Source organism: Ischnura elegans, chromosome 9 (genome assembly GCF_921293095.1).
Source record: "Ischnura elegans chromosome 9, ioIscEleg1.1, whole genome shotgun sequence".
Lineage (NCBI taxonomy): Eukaryota > Metazoa > Arthropoda > Insecta > Odonata > Coenagrionidae > Ischnura > Ischnura elegans.
This window is the reverse complement of record NC_060254.1, coordinates 41,585,512-41,608,256: the sequence shown is the minus strand read 5'-3', so window position 1 is coordinate 41,608,256 and position 22,745 is coordinate 41,585,512. Positions and strand designations below refer to the sequence as shown.

The 22,745-nt window shown below is 37.5% G+C and overlaps 2 protein-coding genes across 4 annotated transcripts in view; one reads left to right on the top strand and one right to left on the bottom strand.

The window, feature by feature from the left end:
• The window catches only part of LOC124165576 (tensin-2), a 297,177-nt gene that overhangs the window by 145,118 nt on the left and 129,314 nt on the right, over positions 1-22,745 (top strand). Inside the window, exon 2 of one of the 3 annotated variants that reach the window (XM_046543031.1) lies at positions 3,641-4,549. The exons of the other annotated variants lie outside the window; for them this stretch is intronic. Within the exon in view, the coding sequence (XP_046398987.1) occupies positions 3,641-4,549 (909 nt within the window). The remainder of the gene's footprint in view (positions 1-3,640; positions 4,550-22,745) is intronic. 3 annotated transcript variants of the gene reach the window in all.
• On the bottom strand, positions 8,606-12,323 carry LOC124165577. The gene is made up of 3 exons (XM_046543035.1): positions 11,403-12,323; positions 10,839-11,245; positions 8,606-10,755 (listed from the first exon to the last, which is right to left on the bottom strand). The coding sequence occupies exons 1-3, from the start codon at positions 11,530-11,532 to the stop codon at positions 10,675-10,677; spliced, it is 618 nt and encodes a 205-aa protein (XP_046398991.1). The 5' UTR covers positions 11,533-12,323; the 3' UTR covers positions 8,606-10,674.

Below are 22,745 nucleotides of genomic sequence, written 5' to 3'. Positions count from 1 at the left end.
CCTAGAAGTAGATAACCATTGTTGGTCCAGTGAATGATCCAATACCTAAGCTATCCCTAACGATATAGTGTCATAAAATTAGGGAAACCCGAGAGAAATTTACCCACGTGATTTGCTAGGAAAGCATCAAATCTTTTTCCAAGCTGTAATTAGGTCTATTAACCTAAATTATTTATTCGAAATTATATAATCTATTGCATTCTAAACTTTTCATGTCTCGAATGCAATGACTCTTTTGCAAATATCGGGAATAAATAGTCTCTTTGCGCTAGTCGCAGCGCTGCGGACGTATTTATAAAACGATCGAAGAGCATAAATCGAAATCGAGGATAAAGCGATAAAGTGATCGAGAGATCATAAATCAAGCTCTTAAGAGATGGAATCTTCCGGAATAAGAATGGAATCTTGGATGGAAAGAGATGGAATAAGCTCTTCTATGTAGCCCCATTGGACGGTAGCCTCAAACACACTTGACCAACGGATGACTTTCACTTGGTATTGGTATTCTCGGTTGGAAACTTGGTTGGCACAAGTCCAGAGTCCAAATCTCATACATTTCCGTGGTATCAGCTGTCTCCGCGGAGGCTCATTAGACTGTAGACTGTCAGAATAATTTTAGCTTGCTCTGGTAATCTCGTAAAAACTTCTGCAAAGCTGGCAACGTTAGCACACGAGACTTCTCCCGATGATACAGCCCCACCCAAGTCGGACAACCCAATGGCCAAGGAAAATTACAGTGGCCTTGATTGCGTGGAATTGACCCATATATGGCCTTGGAAAATTAACTGATGCATTTGTCTGCTTTTATTATTGGAGAATAAATCAGAATTAACAATTACTCACTGCAAACTAATCGTGAAGTAGACCCAAGAAAGTGATTGACTACGACATCTTTGGTCACACTCTTCAAGGAAAAGCTTTCAGAATTAGAAGATAAAAATAATAGGATGGAGGAGGATAATAAATTGTTTTGTGTGAAGAAAGAAATTAATGCTTGTGGGTTGGCTCAGGTGCCTGTGTTATGAATAACGGAAGCATATCAGGCTGTATTTTGTGAATATTTAGCGTATTAGTCGTATACGAGTAAAAAATGGTAACTTTCCGCGCAAAATATTTTTTTAAACTTTTGAATTTAAATACCAATCATGCTTCCTGCGCGTGGAGCTGAAATAATTCTTAGTTATGACACCAGGTGCTATTACCATAGTCGGTTTTTAAGATCTTTAAAGCAGTAAAATTATTTAATTAACATTTTTCTAAAATATTAACGATGATTTTGGAAAATAAGTATTTTATGCCGAGAATTAATATTGTTTAAATTTTGATAGAAAAGTGAATAATCATAGATAAGAGTAAATGAATCACTGACTGAAATTATATAAAGCACTATACATCGATTTATAGTAAAAATTATAAAATTTTCCCTAAGTTTTGGAAATTCCATATTAATAAACGATAAAATAAAAACCATGCAATATTTTTTCAGTCTTATTACTTGAAATTGTGGCGATATTAATTAAAATTTATCAAAATCCCTCTCTTAATACAGCGGAATAACAATTCGTATCATATATTCATCTCGCTTCATTCTTTTGATGCCGAAAATGTTTACCTGAGAGTGTTAAACTAAAGATTTTTAATAAGCTATTTCATGCGGTACGTGCGTCTTTTCGCGAAGTACCATATAATAAAAAATAGTAAGGTCAAAATGTTAGATGAGATATTTCACACTTGATCGTTCAAAGTGTTGGTCGACCAGTCGAAAGATCGATATTTTGTTCTCCTCTATGTCCTCCATGCTAATATTATTTTTAATAATTTTAAATATCGGGTATGTTGTCACTCGTCACCATTACGATACGTCTGGAAAGTTGAATCGGTATATTTTTCTCACTATTTATTGGTGCTAATTTAGCTTCATACTATAGCTATAATAGCTATAATGCAAGTTTATTCAAAGCTACTTTATCCTCATTTATTTTATCCAGTGTTTCCGTACTTGCAGAGCGGAGAGTAATGAAAGGTTAGTCGGCTATAACTGACTTTCATAGCTGTATTCAAGTGTATTAGCAATGCTTATCTCATAGCTGCCGCTTCAAAATCTTCGTAGCTGTAGAAATTAGTTACCTACTTTTAATAATGGAAAATTTTCCTTTCCTATCCTCTTCGTGTGCCTGCTTTTCCTCTCCGTGTTTTAACTTCTGAGATTGATGCTAATATATGATAGCCATTCTTAGAATATAGGTTTATGCAGGTTCATCATATAATCACAATTATGCATTTAAATTCAACTGTTAAAAGCGAAAGAAACTATCATGAATTTCACTTCTTTTTAAAATGTTACCATAGGATTTCGATAAATTTGAAAGCTGAAATATTAAGCATAATACTACCTGGAAATGTCTCTTTCTGCTGTGACGTGTCCAGAGGAGGGCTACGGGATCTACCTGGAGGGTCTGGGAGGTAGGAGGGGGGATATCCCCCCTGGGGCATCCAATTTACTATAAATAAAATGGTATTTTTTTTCGTACACTCACTATTGCTGGGAGGGTACCCTCTAGCCCACCCCCCCCCCAATCCAGCCTCCCCATGACCCTTTCCTGGATCCACTACTGTACTATCGGGGAATTTTTATAAAGGTGTATCAGGAATTTTAGAAAAGGTGTAGCAGGCGTGGTTAATGGTTATGTGCACATTGTCTCGGAAATAAAAATTATCGAAATCTCTTTGGCGAAAAAGATAATAAAAGGATTTACTGTGTTATCTTTCTTTGAAGAAGTAAAAAGCTCTTGCGTATGTAACTCTCGTTCACTTCCGCTGATATTTTACCCACAATTCCTTTTATCATGATAATTACGGTTTAAACGCTTCCGTGTTGTTTTCAAAAGACGACGAGGCCCGTGGGTAATCTCTCAAAAAAGAGACTTGTTATCTTGTGGTCAGTATGATTATAATAATCGTGTTTGATTACTCATTTTTTGCAATTTTATTATTCCCTGCAAATAATCGCGTTCTTTATTAAATAGTATGCGGAAAACCATATCCGCTCTGGTTCGTAGATGCCAGTACAGGTCCCATTTGTGTCTCCGGCGTCGGGTAGTTCGTTCCTTTCTGCGCAGATAAAATTGTATTGATAAATATTTTCATCCTTTATCTTCTAATATTTGTTCATTTAAATTACTACGTGTGGCCAGTCTAGTTTTAAAAGGAAACAAGTTAGTTCGAAAGTTTGTTTAGCGGAAATAGTTTATTACGAAAAATTACATGAATATCATTTGCCATTACCGCGTCATATTGTTGTCAAATTTAGTATTAACACCCAAATCAGTTGTAGCCAGTAGGTAAAATACCTAGTTATTTTGCTAGTCTTTTATGCCATTGGAAGTATTGCATCAGAAATCCTGTAGATGTGCTATTAAACGATTTCATCGCTAATGTGTGTGTAAACTAAAGTAATCTCATGGTAGTGTTGATTGATTCTAAGCTTTGGGACGTAGTTATTTCGCGCAGTGTCTGTCTCTCGATGTCCGGGATGCGAGTCTTAAGGGGGGATCGCCTCGACCCCGCTGTCCGCCTGGCCCGCGTTCAAGCGGCAGCCGCACTCGTCTATCAGTGGGATCCCGTGTTCCGTTGCCAACAGGATGGAATCACCCCGACGACGGAGCCGGGGAAGGGTGCCGGCGGAGGCGACACACCGCCGAGGCGACGCCGGCAACCCCGCGACGAACCCACGACCACCGACGACAAGGGACGCGCCGATCCCAGCGAACGAACCAAAGCCCCGGCGACCGCCGCGACGCCTCTGCGAGAGCTGACGACCCAACTCCAGGCGACCCGGCCGCTGCCCCCCGACGTCCTATACCCCTCCGATCGTATCCCCGCGAGGCCACCCGAGGTGGACGCTGGGGTCCACGTGGGCTCCCGTGCTCAAAGGTGCGACCCCAGTATGTCCAACGGCCCGGAAAGCTCCCCGGGCACCCCTCAGTCTCCCTCCGAGGAGACTGCCACCGCGGGTGCCCTGCCTTCCCCAGTGTCGCCCGCGCCATCCACCCCGGACGATGGTGCAGTTCCCCGTTCGCCTTCTCCGACCCTGTCCCCACCATCGCCGCACCCTTCCTCAAGCAGTTCCTCACCGTCACCGACCCCGAGCAGTGGGAAACATAATGGCCAGCCCTCTGACCAAAGACGTCCATCTGCATCATCTTCGATAGGCTCCATGTCTCCCACATTCTCCTCTCCCGGCTTTTTCCCCTCCTCGCTCGACGCGAGGTATCGCTTCGTCGACACCTCCCTGCTCATCCACCGCCTGTGGTTGCGATCCAGGAGGCAAGGGCTGCTACTTCAGCAAGATCAGCCGCCACAACAGCACGATCGGCTGCAACAACAGCATGATCAGCTGCAACAACAGCACGATCAGCTGCAACAGCAGCACGATCAGCTGCAACAACAGCAAAATCAGCTGCGACAACAGCAGCAACAAGAGCGACAACAACCGCCTCCGGTAGCGGCCGCGAACGCTGCGTCAGCCTCCGCTATCGATTCCGCCCCGGTAAGCCACGAAAAAGTGCCACTAACTACCCTCCAGCATCCATCCACTGGTCATCCTCGTATAACTACGTAACCGTGTGTACAGTCATAACGTGCTCCCCAGTGTATATGTTAACTGTTTCACGTACCCCGGAGTTGGTCCCGCGTTGCAGTGTGCCCACTGTACTCAAGCATTGCTATTTGAGTATCCAGTTGGTATTCGGTTAACAAGATGGTATCCGAATACCTATAAAGATGCTCAAACACCCTGACAGGTACCCGAGCACCCATATTCGTGTGGATACTCTAAAACATAGAAAAATGCCTCGCTAAGAGGTCGCATACTTCCTGGCCGATCGTATTTTGGCTTGATTTCCTCACGTGTTAATAACTTCGGCCATCATCTTGAAATATTCCTGATTCAAGTGTAGAAAGTAGCATTCAAATTATCAGCGTTACTTCAAATATGAAAACTTTACCTCGGAGAAAATGCTGATTTAAAATATTCGTACTCGAGGTACGGTTGATTACTGACTAGAGTCCATGTAATCCGAAAATTCAAAAATTATGGCCTAAGTTTTAAACGAGTTTCGTGCCAGGAAATAAGACCGGTCGAGTGGGTGTGATGCCTCATATGAATAAGTAATATTTCACTCATACTCTTTTTGTATTCTTTGAGGTAATCGAGTGATCACGAGGTATCAAGTATTGTTCTCAGGTCTGGACATACTTGCCAACTCTTCTACGTATTCATGTATTCTTTTTGGTTCTAGAGTATCTATATGGGAGCGCAAGTACTATCTGGGTTCGCTGATACCTCTTCTGGTGTACATTTGGCACACTTCTGGTCCTGAGCATTTTTGCTCCATCCTTGTTCCCCTCAGTTCTACGTTCTGTGTTGGGATGAGTGAGAAAAAAACGTACTAACTATGATGACTGGTTACTCATCGCATGCCGTCATGTCTACCGTCTAACGTGCATTCCATCTTTTCATTCCTTATTGTGATGATGGGGACGAGGGTGGCGGATAAGTGAATCTCATTTTTGATTTCCCGAGGCATTGATTTGTATGTGAATACTAGTTAGTTGTGATCTCTATTCTTTTCAAGTGGAAGCATCCTTTTCTCCATTGACTGTTGTAGCGCACGTTGTGTACAGATGTTAGTTTCGCACGAATAGTAAGCACGTGGTTCGCATGGAAATATGTATTCTTCTCAATTTTCTATTTTTCTTTAGGGTTACCTACATGCAATGTTTTTATCAGAATGTTTGTCATTGACGATCTTTGTGATCTGTATTCACATCAGTGGTGAATAAAAATGGTTCGCAGTGTATGGTGAATCTTACATTAAGTGGTGAAAATGTTAAATAAGAGTTTGTTTCCAGAAGAGAATTGATTAAACTGTTTTTCAGTAAAGAATGGTGGGGCATACTTGCCATTTTAATTTTTTCTATTCATCAGTGGATTTCCTGTAGCTGTGAGTTCATACCTATTGTTTCGAAACTGGGCTATTATTAATGATCAGACAGATTTTTCGGTGCTGTTAGCGGCATTAATTACTTAAATTTTATCCTTTCAATTGTCAAGTAATCATAGAGTACCTGAAAATTAAGATTCAGAACATATGTTTTTCATATCTTACATTACCTTTAGCACTCTACTATAACTTCCTTTATCGACCTCATATGTCAGTGGTTCATTCCTTTTCAGCTATACGTACAATGTCGTACATGGATTCAGCTTCAACTTTTTATTTGTTTATGATCGCCGTAAGTTAATAAGTTACGGTGAATTACTTTAAGAATTGATTATGGGTAAGCTATTATGTCATATCCTATACTGCATCGCTGTTCCTGTGCCGAGAGATCCTGATTTCTTTATCTTTTCTCATTTATGCTCAAATGGTGAAACCCGCTTGGATTAAAAATTGAACCGCAGATCTAAGGCTGTATGGGCGTCTGTAGAGACTACTCCCCTGTCTAGGATTCCGAAGACATTTTTGCAGTAGTCCATCTCCTATCACCGTCAACCTTCGCGAAATTACCACTGTATAATAAAATCCTGGATAACTTAGGCCCATATTCCAGAACGTCACTCGAGTGTTGATTTCCCTCACTCGTCACTCCAACTGCACTCGGTCGCTACTTTGGTATTCCAAGACGTCACTCGAGTGACGTTGCTCCCTCGGACTGCCCTCGGAAACGAGTGACCAGTGTTGGACACTCCGAGTGATCACTCAAATGGAGTGAGCAAAATTCAAGATGTCTGCCGTTAGCACCTCGCATATTTAAAGCGGAATATTGGGAGTAAAACGATATCCACCAACAAAATTTCATTCCAGTGATTTAAATAAAGCATGATTAAACAAATATAACTTAGTTTAGAGGCGTCAGCCGTTTTAATTAAGTTCAACTAACGTTCCTTCCGATACCCCATGGTGTCCACGGGTCCGTGATTTGGCATAATTTATAATCAGATAATAATTACCGATTTTATGAATGGAAATCTATGTGATATAGTAAATATATAATCCGGAAATACTAATCCAAATTTTGATACCATTTTACTTATGTTATCGACTCATATTCGAAATAAATCTGAAACATTACGGAGACCTTACTGTCTGGTTTTGATTCGGCTTGGGTTGCGATTTTTAAATCAACCTACAATGACCATATAAACCTCTGTTAATAAAGTATGATGATATTAAAGTAATATAAAAGTATTTTGACCCTCTGCATGACATGTAATGCATCATTAATATTCCCCGAAGAAATATATTTTCAATTAACTTCTCGCGTCGAGGTTCAAATTTACCGCTCTTCACTGCCGCGAGTCTTCTATTAAAGTTTTGCTATTGTTTTCGTCAAGTAAACAGATCGCCGAACAGCCCCAGACGAATCACATTTATCTTAAAATAGGTTTACATAAAGTATCCTCAAAGACTTTCAGCTTTAAGGAATGTATTAAAATGTTACAGGTAATCATGAACTAAACTTTGTCAGTGTGAAATGAGCAGGTAATATGAATTCGTTCCAAATTGGCGTTTCTGTCATAGGAAGTTAGCTTGTCGACAAATTTTGAGTTGTCAATTCACTATTTCAAGTAATATAAGTGCATACAGAACGACTGATTGCAGCTTAATCAACAGTGTTTGTGGTAATGTGATCGTGTGTTACTGAATATATTTTTGTGCAATGAAGCAATAGTTATTAAGTTTTTGTGTACTTGTGGCTAAGATTTTAGTTTTGGACTAGTTTTAGGTTTCACGTTACTTTCTTTCATGTCATCAAGGTTTCAAAATCTAGTGATTATGATCGATTATGATTACTGCTATTGTAACATACTGTGTGTAGCATTTGTCAGTGGACCTTCGAATATGCATTCCTTTTCTGATAGGAATTATCGTTTTATAATACTCATGAATTTGTTTATAAATTGAGATAAATCATCGATGTGAAGAGAAGATATTTGATGTTACAGGATAGTGTTTATTTTCCTTGTTCCTTGCTCCTATTGGATCATAAATGTATACAATTTGTGTATCGAAGCATACAACGAGGAAACCTTATTAATTTTCAATGTCCATTGGGTATTGAACGAAAGTTGGATGGGTAAAAAGTTGGTTGGATCTCCACGATTTCGACGATTATTTGCAAGTTAATGGTAACGAAGCTCTTCCTCTTGAAAGTTGGCGAATAAGGGATCTTAATAACAATATGTAAATGTTCAACGACAGAAGTCCGCGCTAGATTTAGATTTCCCAAAAAAAATGGTGAGAGTTTTCATCATCCCCATAGCTTCGACCCCACACCTTAGCATTCTTTAACTGCCAGTGCCAGTAGCAATTTAGACATTAGTGTTTCTACGATTTGTAGCCATTTGTTGTTTTTAAGTTGGTAAAATTATTAATTGCTGGATATCACATTATGTTTGGTGGTGCATATGGCGTTAAAAATCTAGAAGAATTTTTATTTCACTTCACATGTCTTGTCCTAGGTTGTTTGTGGTGATTTATTCAGAATTATTCTATCAAAAATATCAACGTTTGTTAAGGTTAGTTTTTTTAATGGGTACCTATTTAAATACACAGGATATTTTCACTTATTCAGTAGACTTGAATCTATTGTGATATAATATAACCAGGTTATAGCATGCAGCTCACCCACCCTCTCATCCACTGGGTAGGTATGCCAGTTGGTTATTGAGAGTACAATTGACATTTACACAAATTTCACATTTTCCTAAGTATGTACTTAATGCTCAGGAAAGCATTTAGTGTACAATTTTCTCTTTCACACCTTTTTTTGATTATTTGAAACCTACATCGCTGTCTATGACGCTCCCTAGTTCATATGAATTTGAAAATATATGCTCCAATTTATGTGTGTGTTACACTCACCAGTCTAAAATGATTTGTAAAACTTCCTACTAGTAAGTATTGAGCGTAGTAATACACCTATGATATTGCCTACCTTTACTTTCAGATGATCTGCTGAATAGAAATGTTTAATTTTTAAGTGTTCAGGGATTTTAACAGAGAAAAACATAGGAAAGCTAGAAATGAGTCAGAATTAGAATATAAAACCACTCACTTTATCAAGTTATATTACTGAAAGGAAATATATGACCTATTTTTGCAATTTTTGAACTAACTTCTTAATATGGATATTCCACTTCAATAATTCTTCAATTATTAAGCCTGCAAACTTCATGTCGTGTATTTATTCCATTAGAATATCTTGAAAATAAAGGTTATGTACTAGGAATTTATCTTTTTTTGTATGGATAGTAGGGTATTAGCTCATTAATTGATCTTATTATTGTTAGATTATTGTGCCAGAAGCTGTAAAGATTTGCTTAGATTATTTTGTAAGAATTGGTATCTTATGGCCCATTGATGACAATGTATAAATGTATATAAAACAATGTTTTCACTTTTTAAAGCTGTTGAGGTAATCACTCATCTACAAAAGAAATTTGAATGGACCTAGGTTGCTTTTTGAGGATTGCCATACCCATGAAATCCTTTTTGAAAATTGCGGACTGAAGTACATGTGATTGTCAGTGACCTTTGGAAAAATATTTCTTCAATCCTCGATTTAACTTAAGCTGATCGCATAATTTTAATAGATGAGATAGGCCACGAATCATTGATCTATGCAGGTGATAAACATTTTATAGTACAATTATGTATATTTTGTTTATTAGTTCCTTTGAAGAAATATTTTATAGTGAATAATAGCTATTTTAACATCCACTCTGATGGTTCACTATCTCCAATTTAGAAAAAATATGAAAGAATTCAGTTAACCATGTTTCTTCCATTGTACTAATGATTGCTCCATTAAATATGACTGCATCAATATATTTTGTCCTCCTGATTGAGCATAGCTAGCTGATACAAAGCAGAGTTATCTGTTGCCCTGGCTAAAATGTAGCGAGGTCATAAAGGATTAACGTTGAGAAAGATAATATAGGAGTGGTTAGGATGAAAAAATAGTACATAGCAATTTATAGGTTCATTTTGTTGGATTACAAGTGTGACTGTACGTGCATGAGCAAGAGTGCACTTCAAGTATTATGGTTGCTAAAGGATGCATGATACTTAGATTTCTAAATCGTGGGTTTGTATATGCCGCAAAAGTCATAGCATAGCTCATAGTTGTTACTTTGATATTTACTCAAGCTAACTCAAATTGCCCCTTGGTCTTGTGAAAATCAGTTCCTTTCTTAGTAATAATATTCATGCCTAACATTAATTATGCAAATTTTTCTCCATAACTTATTTCTTTTCTGTGCTATTAAAATTTAAACTGCTCATTCAATTTTAATTATCACGTTGAAATAGAGCGTAAATAGTATGCTCAAAAGAATGCCATTAATTTGGTTTCCATAATTAGAGGGACTGGCTGTGATTTTTTGTAAATCGTAGACAGTATTTCTGATTCAATAAATAGATTGGAAAATCAAGAGAATTTTATTTATTAAAAATGAATATTGCAATCAACATATTAAATCATCAGCTGCATAACTGGAGACAAAGTATAACTGAAAGAAAGACTGAACAGAAAGTAGAACTGGAGACTGAAGAACATTTATATAGAGATACAATTTATTTTTTTACCACATATTGTCTTACTATGTTACATTTTGCTGGATGTATTATTATATTCAGTAGTGCAAGGTGGTAAACCACACTCTGATCTCCTTTTTTCCCGGATAGCCTGTGAGGAAACATTCATAACAAAAGGTGATTTCCTTGTGTCTGTTCAATTTTTCCGCTTCTAATTAATTTTAACTAACCCACCTGATTTAGAGCATACTCCTCCATTTTATCTCTTAATTCGATTTCTTGTATTTTTTCCTGGTGAATCAATTTTTTATTTCCTATTTCAAGTTCTATTTTCTTAATATTTATATCCATTAGGGCTGCCTCTTTTCTCATCTTCAATATTTCCTCTTCACCTTCACATATAACTTTACATCTTTTTGTCCTGGCATCAAATTCAGAATTAACTATGGCTCTTTTAGTGGGTGGGTGGATGGTTGCTGGATGGTGTTCAGAGTTAGCATTGGTGTGTGGCTGAGGTGAAGTACAGGGTGGTAGTGGTGCTGGTGAGAGTATGGATGTAGGTGTGTCTGTATTTTTGCAAGAACTGGATGATGTTGATGGATGGATGGTGGTGGTGGCATTTGAGGGGGATGGAGCTCCTTCTTTGTTGATTCCAGCCATTGTAAAGATGTCAAGACAGAAGTAAAGGTAATACAAAATATTAATTAAATTAAAAAATGCAATAAAAATCAAAAACTTTTGAGAAAAGTACTTCAAGACTAAAAATATAGAAAATACAATTTGTTTATTGTATCTCACCACTACTATCATAATCTATATTGTCACTATCCCCAGTGTTTGGTATGTGGTAAGAAATGTATGGCACTGCCATCTCCAGCAAGGGATCAGTATTGGGGGGCTTGGTGTAAGGCCCTCCACCAGTGCCCATTCTTTCCTGTGCCTCCTTAGCTAAGGTGGCCTTCCTTCGGGCTTAAATGTTCTCCCATGCTTTTTTTAGCTGGGAGACTTCACGCTAAGGCAAAAACAAAAATTAATTCAATAGACATTCTTGTTATCATGTATTTGATAGCATACGATAAGAATTTAAATTAAGGAAAACGAATGTCTCATATCATAATTCACAGTCCATCAATTGCATAATAACTTAAGTGAGTGTTCAATAAGCACTAGGTATTCATCGTAATAATAATGTTTAACTGATCGTGACTTAACGTAGGTCATCCATCCACTTTCCATAATTATATCTCAAAGACTTAATTTCTATTTTCTTTTCGTCTCGGCTAATAGAATCTATTATAAAAGCATTAACAAACATACCCTATGGACGAAACTGTGCGCGTTGTATTCCTCTGCCAGCTTCATCCAGCCTTTTTTCTTCTCTGCAGACGTATGCGCGTCTGTTTTCTTATTTTCTATTATTGATTTATGCTTTAACACTAACGAAATCACCAAATCCTTCTCTTGATCAGTAAACCTCGCGTTAGTCGACATTTTCATTTACGTTTATATTTGCCGCTGGTTATTATCGTTCGTCATTTTTGTTGTGTAAACACGTCATAGTAACTAGCAATCCCCAGTTACTTGTATCGATACTGACCCTCAAATGAGTGGAGTGTGAGTGTGTTCTTGGAATACCGATCAACAATCACACTCATTTCGAGAATGAGTGGTCACTCGAATGAGTACGAGTGATCACTCGGAGTGAGTGACGTTCTGGAATATGGCCCTTACTTTGAAGTTAATTTTCTTCTTCTCTAGAATCTTCTACTCGGTCTTTTAAGTCGAAGGAAGTCGTATTTCGATTCCTGGTCTAGGTGACTTTTTCTATTTGATATCAACATATCGAAGTTTGCCTCGCGCCTTCGTAAATATTATGCTTTTCTCTTTTTCTGAATAGCTTGTGACATTCAAAATTGCGAGAGATAGATAAAATTGATACAGCTCCCCTCGAGAAAGGTCCATCAACCTTTTAACGTCGTGTTGGAAAGAGTATTTCTACTAGAGGCCTCCCTCGCTCCAAATGGCCAACACGCTCATCCAATTCATCGGAGCGTGCCGTCTTTTTTGGCGCTGCCTCGTTGCTTTCCTTACGTTTTGAGGCCGCCCTTGACTGCAGCAAGAGGTCATTCGAATCTCCCTCTCGATAGCGATCGGAGATAAATAGAGTTCGAGGAACTGCGCTCGGTCGGGCCAAGGAGGTTTCCGTGAAGTTACGAAGATCCCTTGGCAATTTTTTTTGTTCCTCGTGCGTTTCTCTGCCTCAAATGAGAGGCCTGCATTTGCAGCTTGAGCGTTATTTTGGATAGGCATTTCAAACCCAATTTCACGCAATATTTCAGCAGCGGCGATTAATTGTTCGCGCCTTTCCCTATATGTACGCGTTACTTCTTTAGTCTCTATTTAATTCATACAAAAGCATTTCGAACTTGATTTGCCTTGAAATGTTTTTTTTTGCGAGAATATGGCGGATTTTACTTAATGCGGGAGTTCGAAGGATGAAAAATTAATATATTTCAGGAGGAATTTTTTTATGTAACGTAGCCTTAATCAACTAATAAACATAGGAAAGTTGTTAAGATATATATAAAGCATATGTCTGAAAAATACGCTGCCAATAAGTGTGGGAAGCGGGGCATTAATGCAGGTGGCGTTTCTCCTCCGCTGCAGCCGGTCTTATTAGCGGCATTAATTACTTCTATTTTATCCTTCCAATTGTAATGTAATCATAGATTACCTGAAATTTCAGATTCAGAACATATGTTTTCGATATATTATAGGACCTGAAGAGGCCTCCAGCAACAAAGGGACACCCTGCGTGATTTAATGAATGAATGAGAGTTATAAAAATAGCCCTTGTTCTATGGTCCCCAGGGTTTATGTAGAGTGCGAAAGGATAATTGATTCGAGTCGGTATACGTTCAAGTAGCATGTGTATCAACACTCTGATGATGTTAAAAAAAACCTCTTGGCTATCACATTCCACGGCGTTCATTATCTTTCATAAACAACTTGGCAAAATGTCAAAGTCGGCCTTGTGGTGATCAGCATTGCAGTACGACCTCCAACCTCCCGCGAAGTCATTAAGAAACATGACCGCTACCTTGCAAGGCCGCGGCACACCTGTGTCACTAGAAATGCGTTTCTCACGGAGCGATTGTGATATGTATGAGATTTACGCATTCTTCCTTTTTTATAATATCGCTTTAATTGGGTGTATAACTTGTGAACATTTTAAATTAAGGATTTGATAGTATGTTCAATATTATTCCCGGATTGAACCGAAATATTTATTTGAAGGGCAAAGCTAGATCTATAAAAATAAATGCTAGACTGAAAAGTAAGTGGGTATGGCTTATTTTAGAGGTGTGTGTGTGAGGACTTACCACGTTAATGAGAATAGTGTTGTAATGGCATCCTTAATACCAGCTTCCAACTTCAAGAATTTGTAGTAATGACAGCGGCAGCCATCGCTTGATGGTCATTATTTCCTATATCTCGTGTAAAATACTTAGACAAAAAATGCGTTACCCCAGTCATAGCCGATAAACCCTATGACTTATCTGTGTCATCAGGGAGGTACGTTACCATCTAGCCATGAAACCCGTTTGGCCATTGTTAATTGGTTTTGTATTATATCTTGACGTGTATTTATGCTATTTCAATTTTTATACTAAGCTAATATCTAAATGCTTACTTCCCATAGTATGGTTTGTGCGAGCAGAAGTTATTGTTTCAAAGTCCCTAGAAAAATTAATTCCGAAAAGTTAACCTTGATGGAGGATTTGCTATTTTAGCGTGAGATAAAAATAAATATAAACACGCTTTATCCATTAACAGTATAAAGTGCACGAAAAAGTAAAGATATGCTTCTTATCTCTCGGCGAATAAAACATGGATGCTGAATTGGTTTATAAGCCATGAGTGCATAAGTGTCTCACATATGAGTAGGGATTGGCAAGCAGTACTTATAGCTGAACCTAATCAGCACCCATGCTTTATTCTCCGAGTAATGAATAGCTTATTTTTTACTTTTTAGAGCATTTTCTACTTTTTTGGAAAATCGTGTTTTTTATCTTTTTTATTTTATATATTTTGGTGGTGTATCATACAATCGATTATACCAGAGGTGGTAAATTAATTTGTCTAAAAAACTTTGACTATCTATCGAGGAAATTTAAAAAATTTCTCATATGGAAATTTAGTTAATTAATTTGAGCACAATGCAGTAAAATTTCAAATGTCTGATTATTGGATATTGTATTGTCATTTGACGCAAGCTAGTGTGCAAGATCCGATCCTACTATAAGAAGTGGGTTTGGAATCAATTACAAGATTCCATCGATGAAAAAGGCAAATAGGCGAAGCAAGTTAAGAAAAAGGGTGTACGGTATCCTGACTACTGTATTATATGGTTTTGTTTTATCGTTTTCTCGTTTTGGTTTTACTATTTTATAGTTTTATCGAGTTTGTAACATATATTGGTCGTTTTTGCGTTGTTGCTATGTAAGGTATTTTGTCAAAAATGAATAAACAATCATTCGGATTTTAAAGACAATAGAGTGCTCATCAAATTAAGTCCGGTGTTCTTGCTTTGCTGTTTTATTTTAATTAAGTTTTGAGAGCTCTCTTAAGAACCGTTACGTGTAAAATAAAAAAGAGGCAAAATGAAGATTTGCAACTGAATGTAGTCAGATGGTTCCGTTGACTCCCTTTTTGATAATACTTTCTCCCCGGCATTTCTCTTTATAGTGACATGCCTATGTTTCTGCCCTACCGATATCTCTCCCACTTACTTTAATGTCTCCATCCGCTGGCTATTTCCCCCTCGAGTCATCTCTCTTTGAATCGAGTCCTCTCAGTGGGCATATCCCTTTTGAAGTGCCCACTGTCAGTGGCGGCTTCCTTAGTAAACGAAGCAGCCCTTGCTCTTACCTCTCTCACTCCCAACATACCCATCCCTCTCACTTCCCTACTCTTCCCGCATTCCCAAGTTCAAACGAAGCCGACATTATTAGGCCATTCCCCGGGCGCAATCCAAACATTATTTTCCATTCCTTTCTTCTTCTTCGATCATCCGTCGCAAGTCGATACATACCCTGAATTTTTACTCTCGATTACGTAAATTTCTCTCTCGCTTATAAGAATACATATTTTGAACCGATCTGTGTACGAAAAATTTGATTATTCGTAGACGTAAGACTTGAATTGTGTGCATTAACGAGTACGCCTAAGTATGTTCTTTACCTTTGAAGCAATTGATCGTAACATCAAACCGGAACAAATATGTTACTTTTTTACTTTCTTTTATCGACATTCTAGGCTATTTTCCCTGCGCTAAACAACTTCTTCTTAAGTTCTTCATCTTGACTGCTCCACATGAAATTTACGATCATCCTGGTAGAATTTCCTATGCAGTTGAACCTTCATTATCTCTATGAAATATAAGCACATCCAGTTGGATGAAATTACATCTGTTGATTCAAATTTTCTTCTAAAGTGACGTATTTTTGGTAGGGAAAGTATAGGCAGAATTTTTTTTATTCCTTATGCATCCAAGGAAGAATCATTCTCTATCCACCGGTCGCATTTTGTCTAGTTGTTGACGTATAAATTACTCCTTTACTTGATTTATCACGTTGATATTTTATGGATGCCTATAGTAGACCTATATCAATATTTTTTGTGCATCAAGTGTAAAAAACTTAAACCTGTGATACCTTGGCAACATTTTGGTGCTTGAGATGTGGGCAAATGTTGACCAGGATATACTTAATATACCCTGGACATTTCATAATGATAGGAAAAGTAATAAAGGAATAACACGCCGTTACAAAAGACCGGACGAGAGGAATGAATTCGGAATCTTAGGAAAGGAACCTAGGGAAAAAATCCTAAATAGTCTTGAGAATATGCCTAGAGAAGTATTACAGGAAGGTTTTTCATTTTTACTATATTTTATTGGTATTGTAGGTTATTTTCCCTGAGATCTAGAGCTTCTCCATAAGTTTTTAGTGTGTGTTCAAAGATATGTTATCCTAATCTGGTAGTTTCATTTCAGCCTCAGGCGGTTTTTCTTTATCATTTAAGAAAGCTTCACTTTTCAGTAGTGTACCTGGCGTGTGTGGCCGAGAAGGAAACCAATAATTGTATTTTCGATGAAGAATGTGACTCTGGCACCAAAACTCTTTATTAGCCGAGGTATAGGTGTACCCTCACGCTTTGGTTACAGGGTTTTCCTCAAGTTAAATTTCATTTATACTTCTTGTTGGAATGGATGCATTAAACGTTTACAATTGGCTACGGTTTGTCAATTATTGGGCCTCATTTTCAGTCGATGTCAATGGATCGACGTGCGATCACGGATCTTTCCCACGATCGTTTTTATCGCTGTACTCTGCTTTCCATTTGCTTTTCGTTAAGCCACACAGTAATTGAAGTTTCCTTGCATCAGAACTTTTATAGTACTTACCCATGAAAATAGAAGGAAATTGGCTAGATTTTTTTCTTGAATGCCCTTGAAAGATTAACGATTACGGGAGTGAGGATGTACGCAATAAAATGAAATGACGTGTTCAAAATCTACATTAAGAATAATACGTGACCCGGGTTACGATGCGAAAGTGTCATCATCTGGGGGCGGAACTATTATCTTTATTCTTTGCCGTCAAGCACCGGCTCGTATTTTTCTTGTTAGTACTTTTTAACTGTCGTTATAATTTTATAGTACGATACGTAATTCCGAAAACTTATTCTTGGTCATGTTTCATTTAACGATCGAGGCTATTGGATGGGTGATCTCACCACATAGTATTAATGGAAGGTATAAACCTGTATGGATAGCAGATAATCAACTCGTAGCAATCCAAGGTACGTAAAGTATATATTTTAAGGACCTTGATAGCAATCCATTAAATTTCTTACTTCATTGGATTCCAAATTATATATAATTTGCGGCTGCAAGTACATTTTGCCTTAGAATTGAATTTTCTAGAGTCAGCCTTAAAGTGATAAAAATAAAAGTGAATTTCGAATGCAGTCGAAAGATAAGTATTTAATTTTTTAAATTGGGATAAAATATTCTATTTCACGTGCGGGACATGGTCTGCGTTTTGCAGCTCATATTCCTTCATTTAACTTGATATATTACTCTAATAATTTCCTAACTGAAGTAAAGAACTTGTAAAGAGTAGCCCAGGATTTGGGTAGGTCATTGTTTTAATTCTCCTCAAAGAACTTGTTTTACTCAAATCAACACTTTTGGCTTCTCGGAGAACTATGGAACTTTTTATTTCTGAAAATCTGGCAAAGTGTAATATATGAAATTCATATTTAATGATTAATAATTTTAATTGAATTGAATTTTCTCTGGCTTCTCAGGTTGCTGAAAATTCATCTATTTTTCCGCTATCGAACAAAAACCTTTTACTTCATGTTTTCGCCAGATCTAAATTCCTGTATGCTCGACGAAAGATTTATTACATGCAGTGTTTCGACTTACTTTAGTAGGATTGCATGAACTAGATTACCCGAATGCGTTACTGTGTAGTCACTCTATTTTACTGGTATTATTTTCTTGTGTTTCTCTTTGTTATATGGACTGATGTGAGCGAAAACAGGCCCTTTTGGAGACCAACTGGCTTCATAACCTCGGTTTGCATTGGAGATTTTTTTGTCTGTCGTTTACACTTCGCCTCTTGTAATCCGAGGGCGCCAGCTGGATTCACGAGTAAACTATCTTCTCCCGCAAACAAGGATACGCCGAGAAATACTTGGAATTTTGCAAACACATGTGAAGATTCTAAAAAACTGGAGGAGAGCACGGAAGTTGTTCCTAAAAAAATAAATGGCAAAGGCGCCAAACTGTGGGAATACATTTCGTTCGCATGATAAGAGCCACTTTCCTGGCGACCTCATTGGTCATATTGATAACATGCCATTTTGAGGAAGAGGTATAGGCTATATATCTATCTTCAGCTTTGATAGTTCTGTTTATCTTAGAATAAGGATGTTAGATTAGACGTTGGTTTTTTCCTATGAGTAGAGGCGACGGAAAAATACGTAAAGAAACCAAGTAGTCACGCACCCATATGAGTAACTTTGTGAAAAGTCACTTGATATATGCAAGGATTTCAGGAAAAGTTGAATAATAATACCGATGAATTTGAAGCTACTTACGTTAGATACCGTTATTACTTCGTTTGAATGGTTCTATATTTTATGATTTAATCGTTGTTCTCAGGAGTACATAATAGATATTTACGGACTGAATTCGTGGGACTGGTTTGACGGCCGTGTCGAAAAGACAATAGCATCGTCGCGTATGGCTTATACATGATCGACCAGCTGCCCATGAAACGCAGGGAATGGGAATAGACTTGTTGATCGTAGAAATGTGAAATTCTGTGAATTCAATTGCCGGCAAGCTAATATGGTGCGGTTTGGACATGATTATCAAGTCTTGGAATACGTTGACTATTGGTGAGGAGAAAACCATTCGATTTCTTGGTGAAATTTTGTGGAGCTGTTCTAACACAATAAAAATTTCTGCCAAGTATCAATAAAACTAAAAATCGAGATAAAGGTTTACTTTAAGTTCTACATCAGAAATCAATTTACAGGAAAGAAAACGTCTTACTTCTCGAAATTTTATGAAAAATTTAACTTAAAAATCTTAAATCACAGATATTTTTGGAAGTTTTTGAGCACCAAAATACCTGGAATATACCGAGTTATATTGTTTAAGCGGAAATAATGTAACAAGCTAAACTTTTTACAGTTCCCTCATAGGAGGAGAATTTAACTCGCCATGGGCTAGGCTTAGATGTCAGACTTCAAATGGAAGAAAATTTCTTTTTCATGAAACGTTTACAAATTTGCTCTTTTATTATTTTTTTGGTGCGCATTTCATCAAGATATGTTGATGTGTTCGCCTCTTGGACATCAGTCCTCTTTGGTACCATAAAAGACAATAGTTAAGTGTTTATAACAGTCTATGGTCATGAAAAAGTTTAAATATCAATCTTCAATTAATTGCTCATCTATAATATTAATCATAATGAAACGCAAAAAATGGTCGGAAAATGTCACTGAGCTGCCAAAACCCGGGTCGTTCGAGTTCACAATTGTGTGTTTCATTATGAATATTAACAACTTCCAAGAAGTATCTTCTGATACAATTCCTTATATTATTGTATATTTCAATATATTACTATTTGATCTCCTGAGAACTTTTAATACTATTACGGTATAGGTATATTAAATTTGAAGTACGCTAGGTGTGTTCAGAAAATAACGGGAATTTGAGTTTTTTATTTCGAGAAAAAAGGTTTAAGTATTCGTCTACATTAATGTTGTCGTCATCAAAATATTACCCATTATCCATGAGAGTAAATGTTCATAACCATTTCTTTCACCTTTTCCTCGTTTTCATCGGTGGTGAATGTGCTGGGGCGTCATCTTCTATGTCATCACGGCCATTTATACCGTTCGTTAATTCTTTTTTCATTCTTATGAGAATAACCATAGGCCTTTGGTAATACTTCAGAAACTCGGATACACTTTATTTGCTGGTCATTCTTCGCTTTGCAATCATTCTTTAATCCATTTATTTCAGTAAACGAATTTCGCCGAGCTCATAAAAACACGTATCACGTTAGAGGCTGCCACACACAAAGTAAACAATTAATACCCCTGAAAATTTTGTCATACATTAATGGCATGTATAACAACATAATGACAAAAATTGACAAGCGGACTCTACAAAGTCGCGGAATAAGAAAAAAAAAGTCCCCTTATTTTCTGAACACACCTCGTGGAAGGACTGAAGGACGATTTTCTTTATCGGAAAAATGAATACAATTTAATAATTAGAAAAGTCTCTGCCCAAAAATATTTATCAAACAACTTCAAATATGAAACAAAACGTGGAAATCACTTATTAAATACTTAAAATCGACATTTACAGTCGCTGATATGGTACGTTTGAAAATACGAATTCTTAGGATTACCTTTTCGAACTAAAAGAGTACAACTAAACGAAATATAATACCCTGTACCTTGTTTATGAATGCCACCATCTACAATATTAATATCCATAGGCCTGCCAATCTGCAATGATATTTGGTTAACGCTAACCATAAGATGATTCAGCCTTAAACTTTACCCAGTGGTGGTTGAAAGCTGTGGCTAGATTCTGTATGAGATCAAATCTTAAGTTAACCAGAATATTGAGCCACCACCAGGTAAAGCTGAAGGTTGTATCATCTTATGACTAGGGCCAACCGGACATTATAAAACCGGTAGTTATTAGTGTGGAAGTTCATGTATTCACATTATTTTATGCCCCTGAACCTTGTCCAAAGCGTCCTTATTCGATGGGCCAGACACGCTTCCATTTGGCCCCCCCATGCCCTCACATCCTCCCCTTCCCAGTTCCCCCTCGCTTCTCTCTCTCTGTATCCAAACAAACATTTAAAGGGCTCCATTAGAGATGCTGCTGTGGAGACGGGTTCAGCCAACGCACGTGGCGCTTATTCATTCCCCCAACAGCAGACGAGTCGAGGGACCGACCGGCGGACCGCTTATAAACTCCCATTGAGATGATTTAGTTCATTTCGTGGACCCGCCTCTCTCTCTTTCTCTCTCTCTCCATATATCTCTTTCGATCCTCATCCCTTTGGAGACGTGGAGAAACATATGGTCGCGTTTGACTCGAATTTTCCGTCACCACAAAGCCCTCCCCTTAGAAGCGCTTATTCGGTTGAGACCGGTTTAAGGTAGTGACATTTCGTGGAAAGGTGTACTTCATTTTCATAGTAATTTCCAAACCTACTTTTTATTGGTATTTTATTCACCTTCTATCCAAACAGTCGAAGCCGTGATATCCACAAATGCACGGAAGTTTGGTCTAGTATAAAAGTATTCTTTTATCTAGAAGAGAGCAATCAATGAAACCAATCGACTGTTGAAAAACATTCATTAGTAAATGATGTCAGAGTTTCCGGTGAAAGTATATTTACCATTATTTTTAAACTATGGAAAAAAGACAACTTAGTTGGCCACATTATTAGGCATAATGGCGTGATGAAAACAATCGTTGAAGTACAGGTGTAAGGGAAGAAATGTAAGGGATGACCCTCAATGTGTTGCATAGGACTAATTATTAAGGGCATAAAAGTGAAGAAATATGTCACTATGAGAAGGCTAGCGGATGGAATGCGGATAGCGGAATGGAGCTGCGTCAAACCAATCTTAAATTTACTGATGGAAAGACGAAGATGGAAAAAAATCCTGACTTACTGTTGTAAATAAGTCGTATATTTGTCAGAAGATAGTCGCAATTAAACAAAACATGAAATGTCTCCATGCCTTCGCTATATATGAAAAAACATGTTTCCAATTTTTAATTGTTCCTAAACTTCTACTTCATATATACCTCAGGAGATACTCTTCGCTGTGATGTGTTCATTATTAGAATGGGTTAAAATGAGAATTCACGGCAAAGTAACATATCGTTACCTTAAAAAAGTACCACTTTTAACTTAAAAATGTTCATGAGAAGAATAGAAAATGTTTCAACGTATCTTCCATGAGCTAAATTTATTTCCGGTATATCTGTGCGTAATTTAAACTTCTTAGTAAACTCGCGCGGGCTTCTGTTGTCTCTAAAAATATCTACTTCGGGGATGCTTCGGAGACCGCATTTTATCCCTGTCGGACCAAATTCCTTCGTGCACCGCTGCAAGCAGGCCCCCTTTATAGTTTCATTCCGGGAAGATTCTTACTATGGAATCCGTGACTCCCCCTAATCTATCCCTGTTTTTCCTCCATGTCTTGGCAACCACCAATGCCCGTGAGATAACTAAACCGGGAATTTATAGCTCAGAAATTTGAATAAACTCGTCGAAATTTTTAATTTAAATATTTCAAATTTATCAAATGCCCATTATAACAATATGTGCATTAAGTTCGTCTTTCTTTCCTTATTTTTATGCAACTGGTAATACCGGGTATCGATGGGAAGCTTCCACTCCTTTCTGCCTTTTTTGGGAGTGCTCAATACCGAAATCATGTGAAAATATTCATCTTAATATGCAGCTTGTTTTCATGATGTGAGCATATTTTCATCCCTTTATTTTATTA